At 39.8% G+C, this 19,942-nt stretch overlaps 2 protein-coding genes across 6 annotated transcripts in view; one reads left to right on the forward strand and one right to left on the reverse strand.

Moving 5' to 3' along the window:
- The window catches only part of GRB7 (growth factor receptor bound protein 7), a 76,429-nt gene extending 61,117 nt beyond the window's left edge, over positions 1-15,312 (forward strand). For both annotated transcript variants that reach the window (XM_078374339.1, XM_078374340.1), the window contains one exon: positions 11,562-15,312. Coding sequence is in view for 1 of the 2 variants with exons in the window: in XM_078374340.1 (XP_078230466.1) it covers positions 11,562-11,569 (8 nt within the window). In the remaining variant the exon portion in view is untranslated. The remainder of the gene's footprint in view (positions 1-11,561) is intronic.
- Positions 1-19,942, reverse strand: part of IKZF3 (IKAROS family zinc finger 3) — a 95,739-nt gene that overhangs the window by 28,732 nt on the left and 47,065 nt on the right. The window lies entirely within an intron of this gene.

Raw genomic sequence — 19,942 nt, forward strand, 5'->3', positions numbered from 1 at the left:
GCCACATAGGAGGAAGTACAACTGCAGCTGTGCCTAGCTTGCTACCTTCAACCCAAGTTTCAATTTTCACTTCTATCAAGGTTACCTTTCATCTATATTAACTGTGTTTGCTTAATAGAGCAAGACAGGGCCTAACCACCATCAGAGGAGCCAGGGCTGCCACACTGTTCCACTGCTTCCTACCACAGTTCATGGTTCACAACTTTTCACTCTTTGACTAGCAAAGATGCAGGGCTGTAGGATAAGTCCAACATGTTTCAAATTTGCCCACCCTGTGGATCTTGGTTATATAAGAAATGACATCTGCTTCCTACTTGGAAAGAGGTTCACTTCCTTTTTCTCTGGATAGGTCTTCCCTGATTTCAAATGGAATTTGTTGGCTTCAGTGGTTTTTTTTTTTTTTTTTTTTTTTAATTTTTTTTTAAGAGAAGGATGCACCTGAGGCTTATACCCGCCTGCCTTCCTCCATCACTCCAGCTGTGGGTAATATCCCACCAAAGCTTGAGTGCTCTTCAGTTTGCATGTAGGCGTTTAAAAGAACCTCAACGGAAAATTTCAGCTACTGAAAACCAAAAACAGCCGATAGAAAAGGCCAGCAGAAAAGGATCCTTTCCATTTTGGTTAGAAAATGTGAACATGACCAGACTCAGGCCACTCCATGGTCACTGAACCTTAAAATATAGTAAGTTCAATGTGTTGGGTCTTTCTGAAAACAGAGGAAATAACAGAGCTGTTCCCTTCCCTCAGGATTTTGGCTTTAGTTGGCCTGACCTGGAACTCAATACTACACCATCCTGGCTCAAGAGCAGATCTTAGCTTTAGCCCTTTAAGAGTCAGCTGTAGAGCAAGAAAGACAGTATTTGAGACCCAGGGACATAAGGACACAGGGACACAGCATTAGAGAAGTCCCTTGGGCCTACATAGCTGCTGGTTTGCCTTTGGAGTCTTACCACTTTTAGATGAATGACCTGAATGGCCTCTCTGCATGGTTACTGGGGATCAGCAATTTATTTTTACTTTATTTTATTTTTTGAGAACTAGTCTTGCTCTGTTGCCCAGGCTGGAGTGCGCCCAGGCTGGAGTGCAGTGGCATGATCAGCTCACTGCAACCTCTGCTTCCCAGGTTCAAATGATTCTCCTGCCTTAGCCTTCCAAGTACCTGGGATTACAGGCACGTGCCCCCATGCCCAGCTGATTTTTGTATTTTTAGTAAAGACAGGGTTTCGCCATGTTGGCCAGACTGGTCTTGAACTCCTGACCTCAAGTGATCTATCTGCCTCAGCCTCCCAAAGTGTTGGGATTATAGGCATGAGTCACTGCACCCAACCAGATTCCAATTTATTCTAAATCAACTCTGTTACCTTCTCAAGGTAAACCATAATAAATTGCTGGACGGGCATGGTGGCTCACACCTGTAATCCCAGCACTTCGGGAGGCCGAGGCAGGTGGATCACTTGAGGTCAGGAGTTCGTAGAGCAGCCTGGTCAACATGGCAAAACCCCATCTCCACTAAAAATAGAAAAATTAGCTGGACATGGTGACTCCCAGCTACTGGGGAAGCTGAGGCAGGAGAATCACTTGAACCCAGGAGGTGGAGGTTGCAGTGACCCAAGATTGCACCACTGCATTCCAGCCTGGGCAACAGAGTGAGACTCCATCTCAAAAACAAAACAAAACCAATAAATTAGAATCTAAGGTATGAATGAGATTCCTGAGAGATATTGGGCTTAGCACTCAGCCTCCAAATACAGTCCACCAAAACAACCAGAAAGGCACTAGCCTGCTCTAATGAAGAGATTCATTCCATTCCCTGGAAGACTTACTGGAGCAGAGAAAAGGGGTGTTCTACTTAGAAAATACTAATGAACATGTCTAACATCAAGCTTGTCATCTTGAACCCAAACTTGGTTCTAATTTATGACTTATTTATGTTGACAAATCGAATCTCCCTTCTTCTAGTCTCCACGTAAAACTGTGGAACCTTTTCTCTTTCAATCTCCACATCAAGTCAGTCTCCAAGATCTATCAACTGTGTCATCTGGCTCTCTAGGGGCCAACTCTTCTTTTCCTTTCCTTTTGCAATTTGGTTTCACCTTTCATTGCATCATACCTAAATTCATCCTCTCTCAACATTCCTTTCCAGACATATTTAAGACACAGGTAGACTATGCTTACTGCCACTACAGCCTCAAAAAGGACTCAGAATTCTCTGTAATCTGGCTTCTGCCTTCACAGTTCACTGAATCTGCTCCCTTGAAGATCACCAACAATAATCTCCTGAATCCTAGATTCAATGCCTTTTCATATGCCACTCTTTCCAACTTCTTTATAGTCCTCGACACTACTGATTACTCACCATTCCTTGTTCTTCTGCACTCCTTTCCTTCCTTCCTTCCTTTCTTTCTCTCTCCTTCCTTCTTTTCTCTTTTCTTTTCTTTCTTTCAACAGAGTCTCACTCTGTTGCCTAGGCTGGAGTGCAGTAGCGTGATCTTGGTTCACTGCAACCTCTGCCTCCCAGGTTCAAGTGATTCTCCTGCATCAGCCTCCCAAATAGCAGGGATCAGAGGCACATGTCACCATACCTGGCTAATTTTTTTTTTTTTTGAGATGGAGTTTCGCTCTTGTTACCCAGGCTGGAGTGCAATGGCGCGATCTCGGCTCACCGCAACCTCCGCCTCCTGGGTTCAGGCAGTTCTCCTGCCTCAGCCTCCTGAGTAGCTGGAATTACAGGCATGCGCCACCATGCCCAGCTAATTTTTTGTATTTTTAGTAGAGACGGGGTTTCACCATGTTGACCAGGTTGGTCTCGATCTGTCGACCTCGTGATCCACCTGCCTCAGCCTCCCAAAGTGCTGGGATTACAGGCTTGAGACACCACACCTGGCCATTTTTTGTATTTTTAGTAGAGACAGGGTTTCACCATGTTGGCCAGGCTGGTCTTGAACTCTAGATCTCAGGTAATCCACCTGGCTTGGCCTCCCATAGTGTTGGGATTACAGACGTGCACCACTGTGCCCGGCCCCTGCACTCCTATTTTTTCAGTGAAACTGTACCTTCTTTCCTTGCCTTTCTCATTGTTTCTTGCCCCTTTTCTTCCCTCTGCATCCTAAATACTGTCCTTAACCTTCTTTTTTCTTCGCTCTATACCCCTCTTGTATGTCAATTTCATTAATCCTTAAGGCTTCAACTAACATCTTATATGATTAATCCCCAAATATATAACTCTAGGTGTATATTTTTTAGTCCTCTATTTCCAAAGGCTTCCTAGGCATCTTCCCAGTTACTCAGGCTAGAATCCTTACGATCATCTTTCCTTTCTCCTTATTGGGCCCCACATTCAATCATTCAGTGGTTCTATCTCTCTGTCCAGTCACTAATTTGTTTCTCCACTCCACTATTTTGCATGCCCATTACCTAATTCTCAGACCCTATGACTTTCCCATGACCTACTTACTGCCGTAGCCCCCACACTGTTCTCCCTGCCTCCCTTCTTTCTCCTTTCCAGCTCATCTTGCTCATTGCTACAAGATTGTTCTTCCTAAATTCTAGCTCTGGTCATGTCATAGCCCTGTCAAAATTATTCAATATTTTCCACTGCCAACAAAATAAAATCCAAACTCAAAAACAGAATTTAAAAGGCCCCAACCTATCTTTGGCATAATTATTTTAACTACTTAGATCTTTAACTAAAGAACTTCTATGTAGTCTTAGTTTTGTTCAAATTTATTTCCACTGCCTAAAAGATCTTTCCCCAACATGGCCACAGGTCCAAGTCCTACACATATTTATTTTAGGGTCAAACTAATATGCTGTCTCCCAGCTACTATGCCTTCCCAGATCCCCCAGCTGGAAAATACCCTGCTCCTTCTTCCTGGGTTACGTACAAACTCACCTCCTCTAGTCTCCCCCATAAACATGTAAGCTAGCTGAGGGCAGAAGCTATACAGTGTGTGTGTGTGTGTGTGTGTGTGTGTGTGTGTGTGTGTGTAACTCAGAATTCCCTTTGACACTGCTTAAACTGTATCTGTAAGACCAGAGGTTATATGTTTTTAAAATAGAAATTTTGGGGTTCCTACCATAGATCTACTAATCTGGGGGTAGAGACTGGAGATAGGTATTTGAAAACATCCTCTCCAGATAAACCTTATGCACAATGGAGTCTGAGAGCCACTGCCTGGAGTTTGAAACAATGCCCTACATAAAGTAGATATCCAATAAATTCCTGGTATATGAGTATATCATTGCATTCGCCTCCTAACTGGCCCACAGTACATGTGACTTCTGTTATACTGCATCCTATTGCCAGAATAATCATGCTGTAGCAATGAAACTCTTGTTAAAAAACTTTCAGTGATTTCATTTGCTTATAGGATAAAATCCAAACTCCTTAAAGAGGCATTCAAGCACCTGTCCAGAACTGACCCCAGGACTACTTAATCATCTCATTTCTCAGCCTTCTTGAGTCACCTTTCTCTCTCTCTATACTAGAACTTTACTATTCAAAGTGAGGTCCTTGGATAAGCAGTTCTGCAACCCCTTGGGAGCTTGTTAGAAATACAGGTGCTCTGGCTGGGCACGGTGGCTCACGCCTGTAATCCCAGCACTTTGGGAAGCCGAGGCAGGCAGATCACAAGGTCAGGAGATCGAGACTATCCTGGCCAACATGGTGAAACCCCATCTCTACTAAAATGCAAAAAATTAGCCAAGCGTGGTGGTGCACAACTGTAGTCCCAGCTACTCAGGTGACTGAGGAAGGGATTCACTTGAACCCAGGAGGCAGAGGTTGCAATGAGCCGAGACTGCGTCACTGTACTCCAGCCTGGCTACAGAGCAAGACTCCATCTCAAAAAAAAAAAAAGAAATGCAGGCGCTCAGGCCTCAACCTAGACCTACTGGACCAGAATTTGCATTTTAACAAGATCCTCAAGATTCTTATGCACATTAAAGTTTGAGAATCACAGTTCTCCAAACTTATTCTCCAGCCTTTCCCACACCTAAAATATCCTACCATTTCAATAGTGTTTTCAAACTTCCACATGTAGTTTAAATGCCACTTTTTCCATGCAGTCTTCCTTGATACCCTTAATTAGAAAAACAAATTATGTTTTTTTGTTCTCATACACCTGTCTTATTCTTCTTTATATTTTTAGCCTTTTATAAAGTGAATAAACCTTTTATAGTATGAATAATCCCAAATTTGGTTTGTTTGTTCACTCTTTCTTTTCTTTCTTTCTTTCTTTTTCTCTCCTTCCTTTTCTTTTATTTCTTTTGACAGAGTCTTACTCTGTTGCCTAGGCTGGAGTGCAGTGGTGCAATCTTGGTTCACTGCAACCTCTGTCTCCCAGGTTCAGGTTCAATTCTAATTTTTTTATAATATATATCAAGTTTCTTAGACATACATCTTAAGTTGACACTTAGAAGACTATCAAGAAGCCTCATAGACACTGGCAAAAGTTTATTTCTTAAGTCAAGTGGTGGGTATATGGATGTTTTCTTATTATTCTTTAAACTATAACTGTAATTACACTTGCCTTTTTGTACATATGATCTATTTCATAATAAAAAAAGTTAAATGCTTCCTGAGTACATTTTTTATAACTGAACTTGTGGAAAAAAGAACCCTACCAAACCACAAATTGCTGATAAAGGTAATTGCTATACATTCCCAGAGGTGGGGAAAAGATGTCTAAATTGAATCTAACCCATAGGAAATTAGATTAAACTAAACTTCTTTCTAAAGGAGCCACTCTAGGGTACAATTGTTCCCATCTTTGTCTATATTTTGGAGGCCTCTTAGGAAGATGACACACACGAACACACACACACCCCAGAGAGAATTTTGTAGGCTGAAGAGAACAAAGGTTTGGCTCACTGAGGCTGATGCACATGGTTTCATTTCCTGGGGTGATGGTTATCACATGAAAGGCTTGCACTCCAGAGTAGACATTTTTGGTTTCACCTGAGACACTGCAAAAACAATGGGTCCTGGAAAGGATCCAACATCTAAATCCTTCAGGGGCAATAGCAGTTTCAGCCAACTGTGCCTCAGTTTGTTTTTACAGGCACATAAAATGCTCAGTTGGAGAGAAGAACCCATCAAAGATGGCAAACAGAACAGGCAACTTGGGTATCTTGGAGAGCATGTTGTTACTAGGAATTTCCCAGTGTAAAAAAGGGGTTCTGAATTTCCACCTGAATCTATGATATCTGAGAATCCAACTCCAAGAAGGACAAAGTTGAAAGTAATATCTTCAGGTTTGCTAGAGATATTGTGAGAAGGGACAAAACAAGATAGAGGATGTTAGGGAAGGCACGAAAGGGTGATGTTATTTAAGTGTTTTACAAGGATCGGGGGTCATAACCATGAAATCCTCAGCACATGCAGAAGTCAACTGGATAACAAAGAAGCTTAATCATCTTAATGTGGCACTTTAATGATGCCACTGATTTGCTATGCCAATTCAGAGATAATGAGGCCCTAATGCTACAGATGTTCAGCCAGGCTAAAAGAAAGGCGGGGGGGGGGGCGGGGTGGGCTTTTCTAGCATGCCGTTTTCTAACTATCCAATTAAACAAATTGTGAAAGCATCTAAATAGTTTACCAGGTTTTGACAGCTGTTAATAGGATTTAGAAGCTGGAAGCACTAAATAGCAAAATGGGAGATATATGTATTGTAGGTATTCTATCTACAAAGTTTGTTACTGTCACCCAATCTAGCGCAAACAGATGAACTAGAACAGTTTTTCTTATAAAATTAATATCTATACTTCTTTCCCACAATGACCTCATTGTATTAGGAACAAGAACACTGAAATGATGGGTCATTTTTGTTTTCTAATTTACATTTTTGTATGTAAAGTAATGAGAGAGAAACCGATGATATTTTGAGAACTAAACAGTAAGGAAAGTTTTAATATTTGCTAACCAGTAAAATTATAAAGCTGCAATGCAAACTAAACTTTTGGTCATTGGTTTATAAAATCCATTATGTTTTCTTTTTTATCTTTTAAAGTTGAAAATAATGAACATCTGTTAATTTTGAAAATGCCAATTTTTAAATTAGGAAAAAAGTGAAAAAGGTGAACCAGGCTAACAAGAGACAAAATACTGACATCTCAATACAGGTTTGGATAAAATTCTATAGGTTTAAGTTCTTACTGAAATATATTCTTGGCCAGGTGCGATAGCTCATATCTGTAACTCCAACACTTCAGGAGGCAGGTGCGATAGCTCATATCTGTAACTCCAACACTTCAGGAGGCAGAGAGGGGGGACTGCTTGAGCCCAGGAGTTTGAGAACAGCCTAGACAACAAAGTAAGACCCTGTCTTTACAAAAAATAAAAAATTAGCCAGGTGTGGTCACGTGTGCTTGCTGTCCCAGCTACACAGGAGGCTAAGGCAGGAGACTCCCTTGAACTCAGGAGGTCAAGTCTGCAGTGATCTATGTTCATGCAACTGCACTCCAGCCTGTAGTGAGACCCAATCTCAAAAAAAAAAAAAAAAAAATTAAAGTCATTGGACTTTAAAATTTGCCCTTAAAGAATCTGAACTATGGGAGGCCAAGGCAGTCAGATTGCTTGCGCTTAAAAGTTCTAGACCAGCTTGGGCAACATGGCAAAACCTTATCTCTACAAAAAACAAACAAAAAAAATTAGCCAAGAATGGTCACACATGCCTGTGGTCCTCAAGAGGCTTAGGTGGGAGGATCACCTGAGCCTGGGGAGGTCCAGGCTGCAGTGAGCTGTGATCAGGCCACTGTACTCCAGCAAGCCTGAGTGACAGAGTGAGACCCATCTCAAAAAAAAAAAAAAATCTAAACTGGCTATCAGTAAATCACATCACTTCAAACTCAAGACATTAGCATATAAGAAGTTTCCATTTCAAAGGAACCACCTCAATTTTACTAATAACATTAATCTTTGCCTTTTCTGACTATCAAATACCTCATTCATGGGCAAAATAATAATATTTAACAAATAATAATTTCAGTGCAATTCTTTACTTCCCCATTAGAACAACAGGAGATTTACTACTTTTACAACAGAAAGACACTACACATCAGCAGTAGGTAAGGTTCCAGCTTCTCAGCTGGGCTAAGCTCTTCCAATGTCATGGGGCCAGGTATAATTCTTTATCTAGAATTGTGAGGACTGAAGGCCATGATGTATGAAAGGTCTTTCTAAAGTATAAAGAGTCTACAAATATATTGTTTCATTTCTGCCCGTTACAACAATTACTTTTTCTATGATTTTCATCTACATATTAAACTGTTTTGTATTTGTATTTTTGAGAAATAACTTCTACCTATCAAAAAATAATAGATGAATATACATTTAAAGAGGTTGGAGTTTTGGACTGGCCTAAACAAAGCGTAGACTAACGTATGCACCTGGTAGGAGCTTCATTTATAAATCCAAAAGAAAAAAACTTCCTTTTCATTAAAAATTCCCTGGCATAGAATATTCACTCTTTTTTAAAAAAAGCAATGAAAAAGTTTAAAGCATGTTAAGATACAATTTTTAGTAAAATTTAAAACCTGTCATCGAAATACAATTAAATTGGCTAAAAAACATTCTGACTGTCATAATGCCAAACTCAGGGTCACAGGTAAAGGAAGGAATGAAAATGTCTTCTATATCTAGAGCATAAGTAGTTCTTGGTGTATACAGCATGTTTTGTGTTATATCACAGTTAGTGTATTTATTTCCCATATAGACTAGGAATATTTTCAAGGTGAGGAGCAGGTTTAAATAATATTTGTGTCCCCAGAACCTGACAAGGGTGGAGTTACTTTAGAAATTGAATGAATGGGCTGGGTGCGGTGGCTCACACCTGTGATCCCAGTACTCTAGCACTTTGGGAGGCCAAGGCAGGCAGATCACTTGAGGCCAGGAGTTCAAGACCAGGCTGGCTGACATGGTGAAACCCCATCTCTACTAAAAATAGAAGACATTAGCTGGATGTGGTGGCACGTGCCTATAGTCCCAGCTATGCAGGAGGCTGAGACAGGAGAATCAGTTGAACTCGGGAGGCAGAAGTTGCAGTGAGGCAAGATGGCTTCACTGCACTCCAGCCTGGGCAACAGTGAGGCTCTGTCTCAAAAAAAAGAAAAGAAAAGAAAAGAAATTGAATGAATGAATGAACTTGGTCAGCCTGAACCAGTTTAGTGATAATAACCAGGCCAGGCAGAGAAGAAGTAGTAAATCACAATATACCCCTAAGTTGTCTATAGAATTCTGATGCTGTCATGCAGTATGTAGTTTCTCTTAATGCATCAGAATGAGGTCATGCCTGACAGTGATAGCCAGTCCTCTAGTTGACTTCTTTGCCCACTGTGGTATGGCTTCTGCTCTTCCTACTCCACCATTCTGCAATAGGATGCCACTGGCCAGTCCCTGTTTTTTAAACCTCTTTCCTTAGCTTATTCTCTGCTGGTTCTTCTCCTACCTCACTTATTTACTTATTCCCTCTATTTACTTCTCTTTTTCTATCTCCTAGATGTGAATTATCTCCCGGGGCCTATTTTTCGAAACCTTTGCCTTTTCACTTTACATACTCTGTCTCCAAGTTTTTATTGCTATTGATTCTCAAGGCCTGGAGAGCTGCAGACATATACTTCCTGACATATTCCCTCCTAAGCCCCAGACATATACTTCCTGACATATACAATCACTTCATGAATTTCCAACAGTTATCTCACACTCAACAAGTTGCAAACAAGCTCGTTATCTCTCCCATTTCTTCTCTCTTTCCAAATCTACTCTTCCTATAATATTCTCCGTTGTCCTCTCTGCATAGTGGCTGTTTGATGTCAATGTCTGTATATTATTCTGCTTCTATCAACATTTAGCACTGTGCCTGATACAGAGCTCAGTGACTACTTACTAAACAAGGAAGTAAGGCAGGAAAGAAGGTAAGAAGAAAGAAAGGAAAGCATGAACAACTATACCGTTATTTGCTTCAAATACAAAATTACAGTTGACAGTGTTTTAAAAAACTGCACAGATTACAATTTTGCCTAAAGCTAGCATATTAGTCCAGGATAGAGGGAAACAATAAATTGTATTTCTAACTTAAGGTATAACAATCAGACCCAAAAGGTATAAAGGATTCTTGGACGAGAAGGAAATAAGTATAAGGATTAAGAATTAGAAGATTCTTGCTCTTTTTAGCATTAAATTAAAATAAAAAATATAAGAAAATAATTTAACATTTGCCATCTTCTTCCCTTCCTCCCTCCCTGGTTTTCAAATAATGGAATTAGAGCACTGAGAGGTAATGGAAGAAACTCAGCACTGACTTCTCCTAGGTGAATATACAACATTAAAAGCACACAAGGGAATAAGCTATCTTGTCACTGGAACATGTTCATCCCTGGGGTGAAGTGTAACAACTGCTTAACAGCTGCCCAGTAACATACTTCAAGGCTGCAAGCAAAGACACATCCTAGCTTTATCAGAAACTGTGGAGGAAATATTGTCTGGCAGAATAAAACTAGAATGGAATCTGGCCAACTAAGAATCTATGTCCTTTCTATTTCAAATGGCAACTTCTAATGATCACAGAGAGGTTTCTACTAACAACATTCAAGTAACATCAGATGGGTATCAGTAATTACAGGGAAGGGACAATATGGTATTTTACTTATTTTTTCCACTGAAAGTAGAGTTGAATGCCTTTTTTTTTTTTTTTTTGAAAGTTTCTGATAAAAGAACATGGGCTTTGGAGTAAGATGGAACCGAGGTTCAAGTTGTACTAACTAGCTGTGTGACCTCAGCAAGTTACTGGACTTCTGTGAATTTTCTCATTTGTGTTGCAGTAATGATAATATCTATATTTGACAGGGCTGTTACAGTAATGAAACCAAGCAAAATAATGTATATAAAGGCGTAGCATAGTAGCTGACACATAATACGTTTATGACCTTGAGATAGGCAAAGATTCTTAGCTGTAACACTGAAAACATGATTCATAAAATATTCTACAACTCAATAATAAGACAAATAATCCAATTTTAAAATGCACAAAAGTAGTCTTTGGCTTTTCTAAGGTAATAAATAACATTTTAAAAATGCACAAAAGATGTGAATTAACAATTCACCAAGGAAATTATATGAACGGACAACAGACCAATGAAAAGACACTCATCATCATCAGTCATTAGAGAAGTGTGAATTAAAACCATAATAAGATTCGACTTCACACCTGCTAGAATGGTTACTATGAAAAAGACACAATAAAGAGCATTGGCAAGGCTGTGAAGAAAATAGAAACCTTATCTGTTGCTGGTTGGAGTGTAAAATGATACAGCCATTTGGAAAACAATTTGGCAGTATGGTAGGCAGCCTTCTAAAACCGCTCCTAGCATTCACACCCTTGTGTAATGTTCCTCTCCAGCGTGGGCTAGACCTGGGTGATTGCTTCTAATGGAAAAACATGGAAAAGTGATGGAAGGTATCCCTTCTGTGTTAGGTTACAAAAGACTGTGACTCTCTCTCTCTCTCTCTCTCTCCCTCTCTCTCTCTCTCTCTCTCTCTCTCTCTCTGGTGCTTCTTGCAGGCTTCTGAGATGAAGTAAGCTGGAGAGCAATGAACTGATGGCAGTGTTTAGTCAACCTCCAGTGAAGAAATGAGGCCTTCAGTCTAACAGCATTCAAAAACTGAATCCTGACAATAACCACATGAGTGAGTTTGGAAGCTAACTGATCCTTCCCTAGTCAAGTCTTTAGATGAGACCATAGTTCAGGTCAATATCTGGTTAGCAGCCTTGGAAGAGACTGAAGCAGAGGACCCAGATACGCTGTGCCTGCATTCCTGGGATGATACGTTTTAAGTTGCTAGGGTTTGGGGTCATTTGTCACATAGCAATCAATAACTAATGTAGGGCAGTTTCTAATAAAATTAAACATAAATTTACCATACAATAATTCTACTCCTAGGTATCTGCTCAAAAGCAGTGAAAACCTATGTCACATAAAGACTTGTACATAAAATGTTCATGGAAGCTAAAAATGCAAACAATCAAATGTCCATCAAACAGTGAATTGATAATCAAAATGTACTATATGAATACAATTGTATTCTTTTTTTTTTTTTTTTGAGAGAGTCTCACTCTGTTGCCTAGGCTGGAGTGCAGTGGCATGATCATGGCTCACTAGGCAGCCTCGACCTCCTGGGCTCAAGCAATCCTTCCACCTCAGCCTCCTGAGTAGCTGTTTTTTAATTTTGTTTTTCGTAGAGGCAGGGCCTCTCTATGTTGCCAGCTACTCCAGAAGCTGAGGTGGGAAGATCACTTGAACCCAGAAGTTTGAGATCAGCCCGGGCAACATAGTGAGATCCCATTTTAAAAATTTTAAGAAAAAATAAAAGAAACAAACTACTGATACATGCAGCAACATAGATGAACTTCAAAAACTTGATGCTAGGTAAAAGAAGCCAGAAACAAAATATTACATATTGTATTATTCCATTTATATGAAATGCCCAGAAACAGTAACTCTTTAGAGACAAAAGTAAGATTAGTGGTTGCCTGAGGCTGCAGGCAGGAATGGGGATCAACTACAAACAGGTACAAAGGATTTTTTAGGGTGATGGAAATGTTCTAAAATGTGGTGGTAGTTGTACAACTCTGTACATTTTCTAGAAAAGTCATTGAATTGAACACTTAAAGGTACGTAAATTATAAGCACATTAAAGCTGTTTTAAAAAGAAATCTATACAGATAAACAAAACAAAATAAAATTGATAGCTCTGATACTGACTGTCTCAAAAGGAGAATGTTTAGCTACCCATTCACCAACGACTACAAGAAGCATCGTGATAAGTATAGTTTCTGAGCTATGATTACTTCCATATGACAAATGCTCAGAAAACTATCTTTAACTCCTTTTGTTCCTGTGCTGCTGATTTCATTCCCTTTCAACAAAATTAACAAGATTTTGCTCATTGAAAAACGCAAGGTGCACCTGCTACTTGACAGTAGGAAAGGAGGATTAAAAAAACTCAAGTACAGAAGAGTTGGCCTGATTGGACATTTCCGATATTTAGTTATTTTATTATCAATTTCAGACAAATACCTAACTACTGATTTTTGCTCTTTCTAAATTGGGCTTAAATCCATAAGGATCCAGATACATAAGGATGTATTACTTCTTTGTCATATTTTGTGCTTTTATGGACCATACTGTCCCACTTTCTATTCTGTTAATAATTTAGTGTGTTTTACTAGGCTATGATTATTAATTAGTTAATGAGCACTATCTCTGAACTGCAAAGCAGCAGTGGTATAAATGCACCTGGGTAAGTTCTCTGAGGGTTCATTCAGGAAGGTGGGTTGTCTCCTAAGACAAAATAAGAAAATAAAGAATTATCTTTTTTATATAATCTCAGAGAGAGAAAGAACTAGTACAACCTGAAGGACTAGAACCAGAAAATCAAGCTGATGGTAAATAAGGAATAGGTCATATAAAAATGCCAGAGAGAGTTCTGGGCTCCAAGTAAAGAAGAGAGGTAATAATGGACCATTAAATGTTGTTTCTTCAAATGTTGGTGGATGGGAGGTATTACCACAGCCTAGACTGACTTAAAAGAAGTTAACAAAGAGCCTTTCCTATTTTCTCTAGGACTGCTATGAACTTACTTAAGGAGTAAGAAAGGGTAACAAAGGCACTGGCTGAGATTTCTGCTTCTGTAGACGCAGGTGCAGAAAAGGCTGGTTCTAACACATCTTGTCAATGTCTTTAATGCCACCAGACTGATGAATATAGTGAAATATCTATCATGATCCCATTTTTACTTATTCAGTTGACATAATTAGCAAATCTATTAAGGGTAAGGTCACAAATTATTTTTGAATATTAAACCGTGGCTCTCCATATGTTACTGTTTAGACAGCATCACCCACTGCAGAATATAGTTTTCAGGATTGTCATTTCTGCAACCTCAAATCTAGATCCAAATGCAGTCAGTTAAAGCAGATTTCAACCAAGCAGCTAAATGAGAAAACATCTGGACCTACCAGTCAAAATGAGAAAGGTCACATGTTAAATCCAGATAATCTTGTTTATTGGTGTTTGAAGGTTATACACCAAGGGCTGGATTACCAGGGTCCTCCTTTAGGCCTGGCACTGACAGCTTCATTCACCTGCTGTGTGTGTCACTTTAAAATCCAAAGCTTTGAAAGTATTGTGTTATTAGTCACTTCCAAATGTAATTTTCCTAATTCTGAGCCTGAATACTATGTCAACCTATTGCTAGACTGCTGATGAGATCCTGGGAGAAACCATGGGACAGAACTGTCAGGTGCAGATGATGTCTATTCTTTTAAAAACTGTTTTCCAAATTTCCATTCAGCATTTTTCTATGGATGAAGCAACTGTAATTTTCTCTCTCAAAATTAAGAAAAAGAAAAGGAATAAGCAAGGAATAAAATTAAAAGATTGATGTAGGATTTAGGGATGATGATGAAGAAAGGGGGATTGTATCTATTACATTATTTTTTATAATTAGTGTTCTTCTGTATATAAACAACTGAACCAAAATTTTTTATGTTGGAAGCAACTCCACATACCAATGCATATAAAACTACTATGAAAACAGCAAAGTCAAATGTCTTAAGACTTTACATGCTTTGGTAAGATCTTTTTCATCTTTTCTAGGTTATGAACATCTTTGAGAACTGTACTCTTTGCCTAGAAAAAGAGTACACCTACCCATAAACACAAAATTTCACATACTATTGATTGATTTCTCAAACCCTGAGATCTCAGGTTTGAGAATATCTGCCTTTGACCTTTAAATAGGCTCAGACTTACAGACACTTCTGTGCTACATTTTGTATACTTCATATAATAGTGGTAGGTATTTTTCTAATGTTTTGCTCCAGCACCCTTGAAAGAATTTTGAAAAATGATATAGCTTTCTTATACATAGTAGACATTAAGTACATACTAGGTTGATATCTATAATTTTTCATCATGAGTTTAAATATTTTTAAATGAAAGCAGAAAGTTTGTGTGTTGTAAATAATGACAGTTTAAACTGTTACCACACCCTTTCAAATGTATCTACTTAGGAATATATACATATTTGTAATTTGATTTACTCCATCATAAATTAAAAAATACATAATAAGCTTTTCAAGAAAATCAGAAAATTTCTCTTTGTACTTCTATTTCCATTTCACTTCCCCCATGGAATTTTATCCTAATGTAGTACTCTTTATATGACTGAGTCATCTATTGTTCAATCCATTATATGTATCTGCAGCAAAACAAAACAAAAACCCAATAAAGTAATTTTGTTAACATAAAGTGCTGTGTCAAAATGTGTTTTCTTCTGGACTGAATTAGCATTACAATTATTAACATACAATTGAGTAAAACAATATAAGTATATTATAATTTTTGATCAATGCATATAAAACTATAATTACCAAATGCAAAAAGTAAAATTTGTTGGGAATGTATCTCCTAATGAGAAGGATAGAGGGGAAATAATTTATGAAAGTTTGATAAAAGAAATTATCTAACTGATCTTTTGTTTGGCATCCTGGATGTACTTACTCCTTAGAGATGGGAGAAATGTTCTTTTCTTTTACACAGTGGAAAAGGAAGGCTGGGCATGGTGGCTCATGCCTGTAACCTCAGCAATTTGGAAGACCAAGGCAAGAAGATCACTTGAGCCCAGGTGTTCAAGACCAGCCTAGGCAACACAGTGAGACCCCTCTACAAAAAATTAAAAAATTAGCAGGGCATGGTGGTGCATGCCTGCAGTCCTAGTTACTTAGGAGGTTGAGGATGCTTGAGCCCAAGAGGTCAAGGCTACAGTGAACTGTGATTATCCCACTGCACTCCAGCCTGGACAACAGAGCAACAACCTGTCAAAAGAAAGGAAAAAAAAGAAGAGAAGGGAGGGAGAGGGGAGGGGAGGGGAGGGAAAGGGAGGTAGAGGAGAGGGGAGGGGAGGGGAGAGAAAGGAAGGGAAAGGGGAGGGAAGGGGAGGGGAGGGGAAGGGAGGGGAAGGGAGGGGAAGGGAGGGGAGGGGAGGGGAGGAAAGGGGAGGGGAGGGGAGGGGAAGGGAGGGGAGAGGAAGGGAGGTAGAGGAGAGGGGAGGGGAGAGAAAGAGAGGGAAAGGGGAGGGGAGAGGAAGGGAGGTAGAGGAGAGGGGAGGGGAGAGAAAGAGAGGGAAAGGGGAGGGGAGGGGAATGGAGGGGAGGGGAGGGGAGGGGAATGGAGGGGAGGGGAGGGGAGGGGAAGGGAGGGGAAGGGAGGGGAGGAAGGAAGGAAGGAAGGAAAGGAAGAAAGAAAGCAAGCTAGTTCAATGGCAGCAGTCTTCTAGGCAGATCAGTTTTAGGAAGAGAGGAAGAGAATATACTGAAGTTGTGGATCTGGAAACTGATTCTCTTAAAATCATTTACTCCCATACAATCCTTGGAAAGTTTTCCCAGCATTTGAAGAACACTACTAAAATAAAAGACCCCGTTGCCAAAATGTACTCACACGCTGTTCTTCACTTTAGTTAATGAACCAATACTTACTTAGTGAGCACTTGTGAACATTGCAGGGGATAAATGGATAAATGGATGGTTGGATGGAAAGGCAGAAAGAAAAATGGATAAACACTGAGTGTTTACTATATTCCCAGAACTTTGGCATAAAAGAATACAACTATAAACTGTCCTTGCCATGTCTTTGGGACACAATCAAGTACAATAAGACCTGGCCACAATACAGTGTATACAAATTTGGATGTAACAGGATTGCTGATTGCCTCCAGTTGTCTACCCTTGCCCACTTCTCTGACAAGAGCAAACTAAAGTTATTATGTTATGGGAATGGATAGGAAGTAACTGCCTCGTGATCATTTGGGTCTTTTAAGGTTTAATGTATGGTCAATTGTGTCCAGTCTAAGCTTCACTGTCATTGATTTGTGCTTTTTGTTAACAGTATATACTAAAAAAAACCCTGCCAAAAACAACAACAAAAAAAGCCATCTACTATATTTACTATATTTCATTTACTTGTAATAACGTGACCCCCCCATATTTTATAAGATAAAATTTCTAGATCCCATCTACTATGTTGTGCAGAGAGCTCATGTACTCTTCTCATCTCTAACACTATTCTCTTTCATGTGAATTACAAAATAAAAACAAAAACAAAACAGAACACCCAAAACCCAAAATCCCTTTGGGCTGACAAATTACAAAAACAACGAAAAAGATAGTTCTCATGAGCCAGGACAGGATTTTGTTCAGTCTTCAGTCCAGTGGTGTACTGGCAAATGCTTAACAACAAGCTCAGGATGGGGGAAGGGCTTATTGGTGGCATTCACTGATCTCAGTGGTATAAGTACTCCACCATGGCCAATTTCAAGCTACCAACATGGAGTCAGCCAGCATACCAAATTCCTGAAAATTTAACAAGCAACTATGAGCTGATTCTGGCATACCACTGGGACTCCTCATTTATCCCTCAGCAGGGTATCTTCCTGTAGCTATCAAACTGCACCAAGGTATACAATGATTCGGGTCACCATGCCTGGTGCCAAAGTTTATTTGAACAGCAGAACTCACTTGGCAAGAAAAGCTGCTATGAAAGTTAGCAGGTACATAAGGTTGTTTTATGCATTCTCTTAATCCAGCTGAAAGGAGGCACCAACACTACTGCTTCATGGATAAAGAAAGCAAAAAGAAGGGAGAAAATTCTCCAGAGGATCCACTAAGGACAGTGGGCCACCCAATTTTTCTGTTAACCATTGCAACTGCCTATGGCCCTTTTGCAGATGTCAAATATCTTCCTATACATTCCTTTCAGTTTGCTGTGCTACCAGCTTAGTTATGAAAACACAAATCCAGATATGTTTTCTGTTAAAAAGTTTCAAGGGCCAGGCATAGGGGCTCATGCCTGTAAACCCAGCACTTTGAGAAGCCAAGGCAGGAGGATCAATTGAGTCCAAAAGTTCCAGACCAGCCTGGGCAACAAAGCAAGACCCTGTATCTACAGAAAAAAAAATTAGCCATGCGTGGTGGCATGCAACTGTAGTCACAGCTACTCTGGAGGCTGAGGTGGGAGGATCACTTGAGCCCAGGAGGTTAAAGCTGCAGTGAGCCAAGATCATGCCATTGCACTCCAGCCTCAGTGACAGAGTGATTAAAAAAAAAAAAAAAAAGATTCAGGGAGAGATGTCTCGGTTTTATCACTAACATAACTTACCCGTTTGACACAGTACAAGCTGAAAAGCTCTACCCATGGTAAGCACTTACAGAAATCCCCTGTGAGTGAACTTCTGCAGCAGAGCACTGCTGATTTTGTAAGATAACCCCCGCATCCCATGAGTGACAGGTCTTGATCTGGGCTTGAGAGATGTAATATTTTGATAAAAAACGGCACTTCCTTTTAAAGCATATATTTGCGTGTGCTGAGCAGTACGGCGGGAGCCTCAGCCAGTGCCTAGGCGGGGCTGATTCAGTCTCTCCCAGCTTGCTCCAGCCACCCTTCTTCACACATCTAAATGTGGCGGTAATTAGCATCCATAAACCACACATGTGGCTTAGTTTCCCTCCCCCCTTTCAAAAGCATCAAAGTAGTTAGTACTTCTTATAAGCACCAAAGAGTTGCACACCTCAAAAGGGCCTCAAAAATGCCATGGAAAGCTACTGAAGATGGGAGCTGTCTCCTAAGAGGGGGAAGAATTATTTTTTTCAGCAAACTTTCTAATTAAAGTTCTTATCTTTGATCTAAGCATCTACACTGCACAAGATGTCACAACAGAGAAAATGTAAGGCCTTTCAAAATGATCAAATTCAACTTTTCTCATGAAATCTGGCAAGACCCATAGCTCTTACAGGACAGAAATAATTAAATGCATACACTGATTGATCACCACTGTACGATTAATTAAAAAAAGAAATCTATTTCATGATGGGTATCGGATCTATTTGATATTTAGTTGGAGTCAGAAGATGAAGGGTGTACTGTGTTGAATAGTGTCCCTTCTAAATTCATGTCCTCCTGGAACCTCAGAATGTGATTATTTGGAAATATCATCATAGTAGATGTAGTTAGTTAAGATGAGGTCACACTGAATTAGGGTAGGCCCTAAATCCAATGACTAGTTTCCCTAGAGGAGGAGAGAAACAAGAGATGCCCACAGAGAAGAAGCCTGCGTGACAACAGAGGCATGAGCCAAGGAATACCAAGCATTGCTGGAAGCCACCAGAAGCTAGAAAGAGGCAAAAAAGAATTCTTCCTAGGCCCTTCCCATGGTCCTGCTGACACCTTGATTTTGAACTTCTACCCTCCAGAACAAAGAGAGAAAAAAGTTCTGTTGTTTTGTCACCCTGTTGTGGTAATTTATTATGGAAGCCCTGGGAAACTAAGACAAAGGGTAAATGTGCAACTCGGGCAGGGTAAACAGCTAGTGTTGATGGGTATCAAGATATATGATGTACTTTTTACCCCTACGGCAGCTCTAGAACAAAATGGCTTGTGTAAGTAGAAAGAGATAGTGGCTGATGGGGCTGCTGAAAAATGGAGGGCCAGTAGAGTGCTAAATACAGGGGTCAGTAGCCAAACTTTTATTCCTCAGCTATTCAAAGAGGAAAAATAATACTATCAGCAAATGCATCACAAACCTCGTAATATATATGCTCATGACAGAATCTTTCCTTCTATTTTCCAAGTGGGAAATGGCAAAGATGGGAATCCAATTTCAGAGGAAGAAGGACTGAAACAAAAAGCCGCAAGAGTTCCATTTCAGTCATTCTGCCCTTAAGGCCATGTCTTTTCCACTTGTTTAAGCACCTAATTACATTCTTTCTGAAATTGTTTGTATATGACAATTGCCTTGCTGGGATGACATCCCACCATCTCGTGTCTTATCTCTACCAAGTTAATATCCCTCAGTACACTAGCATGAAACATATCTTCTCTCTAGCCT

The sequence above is a fragment of the Callithrix jacchus genome, chromosome 5, assembly GCF_049354715.1.
Source record: "Callithrix jacchus isolate 240 chromosome 5, calJac240_pri, whole genome shotgun sequence".
In the NCBI taxonomy this organism is placed as follows: Eukaryota; Metazoa; Chordata; class Mammalia; order Primates; family Cebidae; genus Callithrix; species Callithrix jacchus.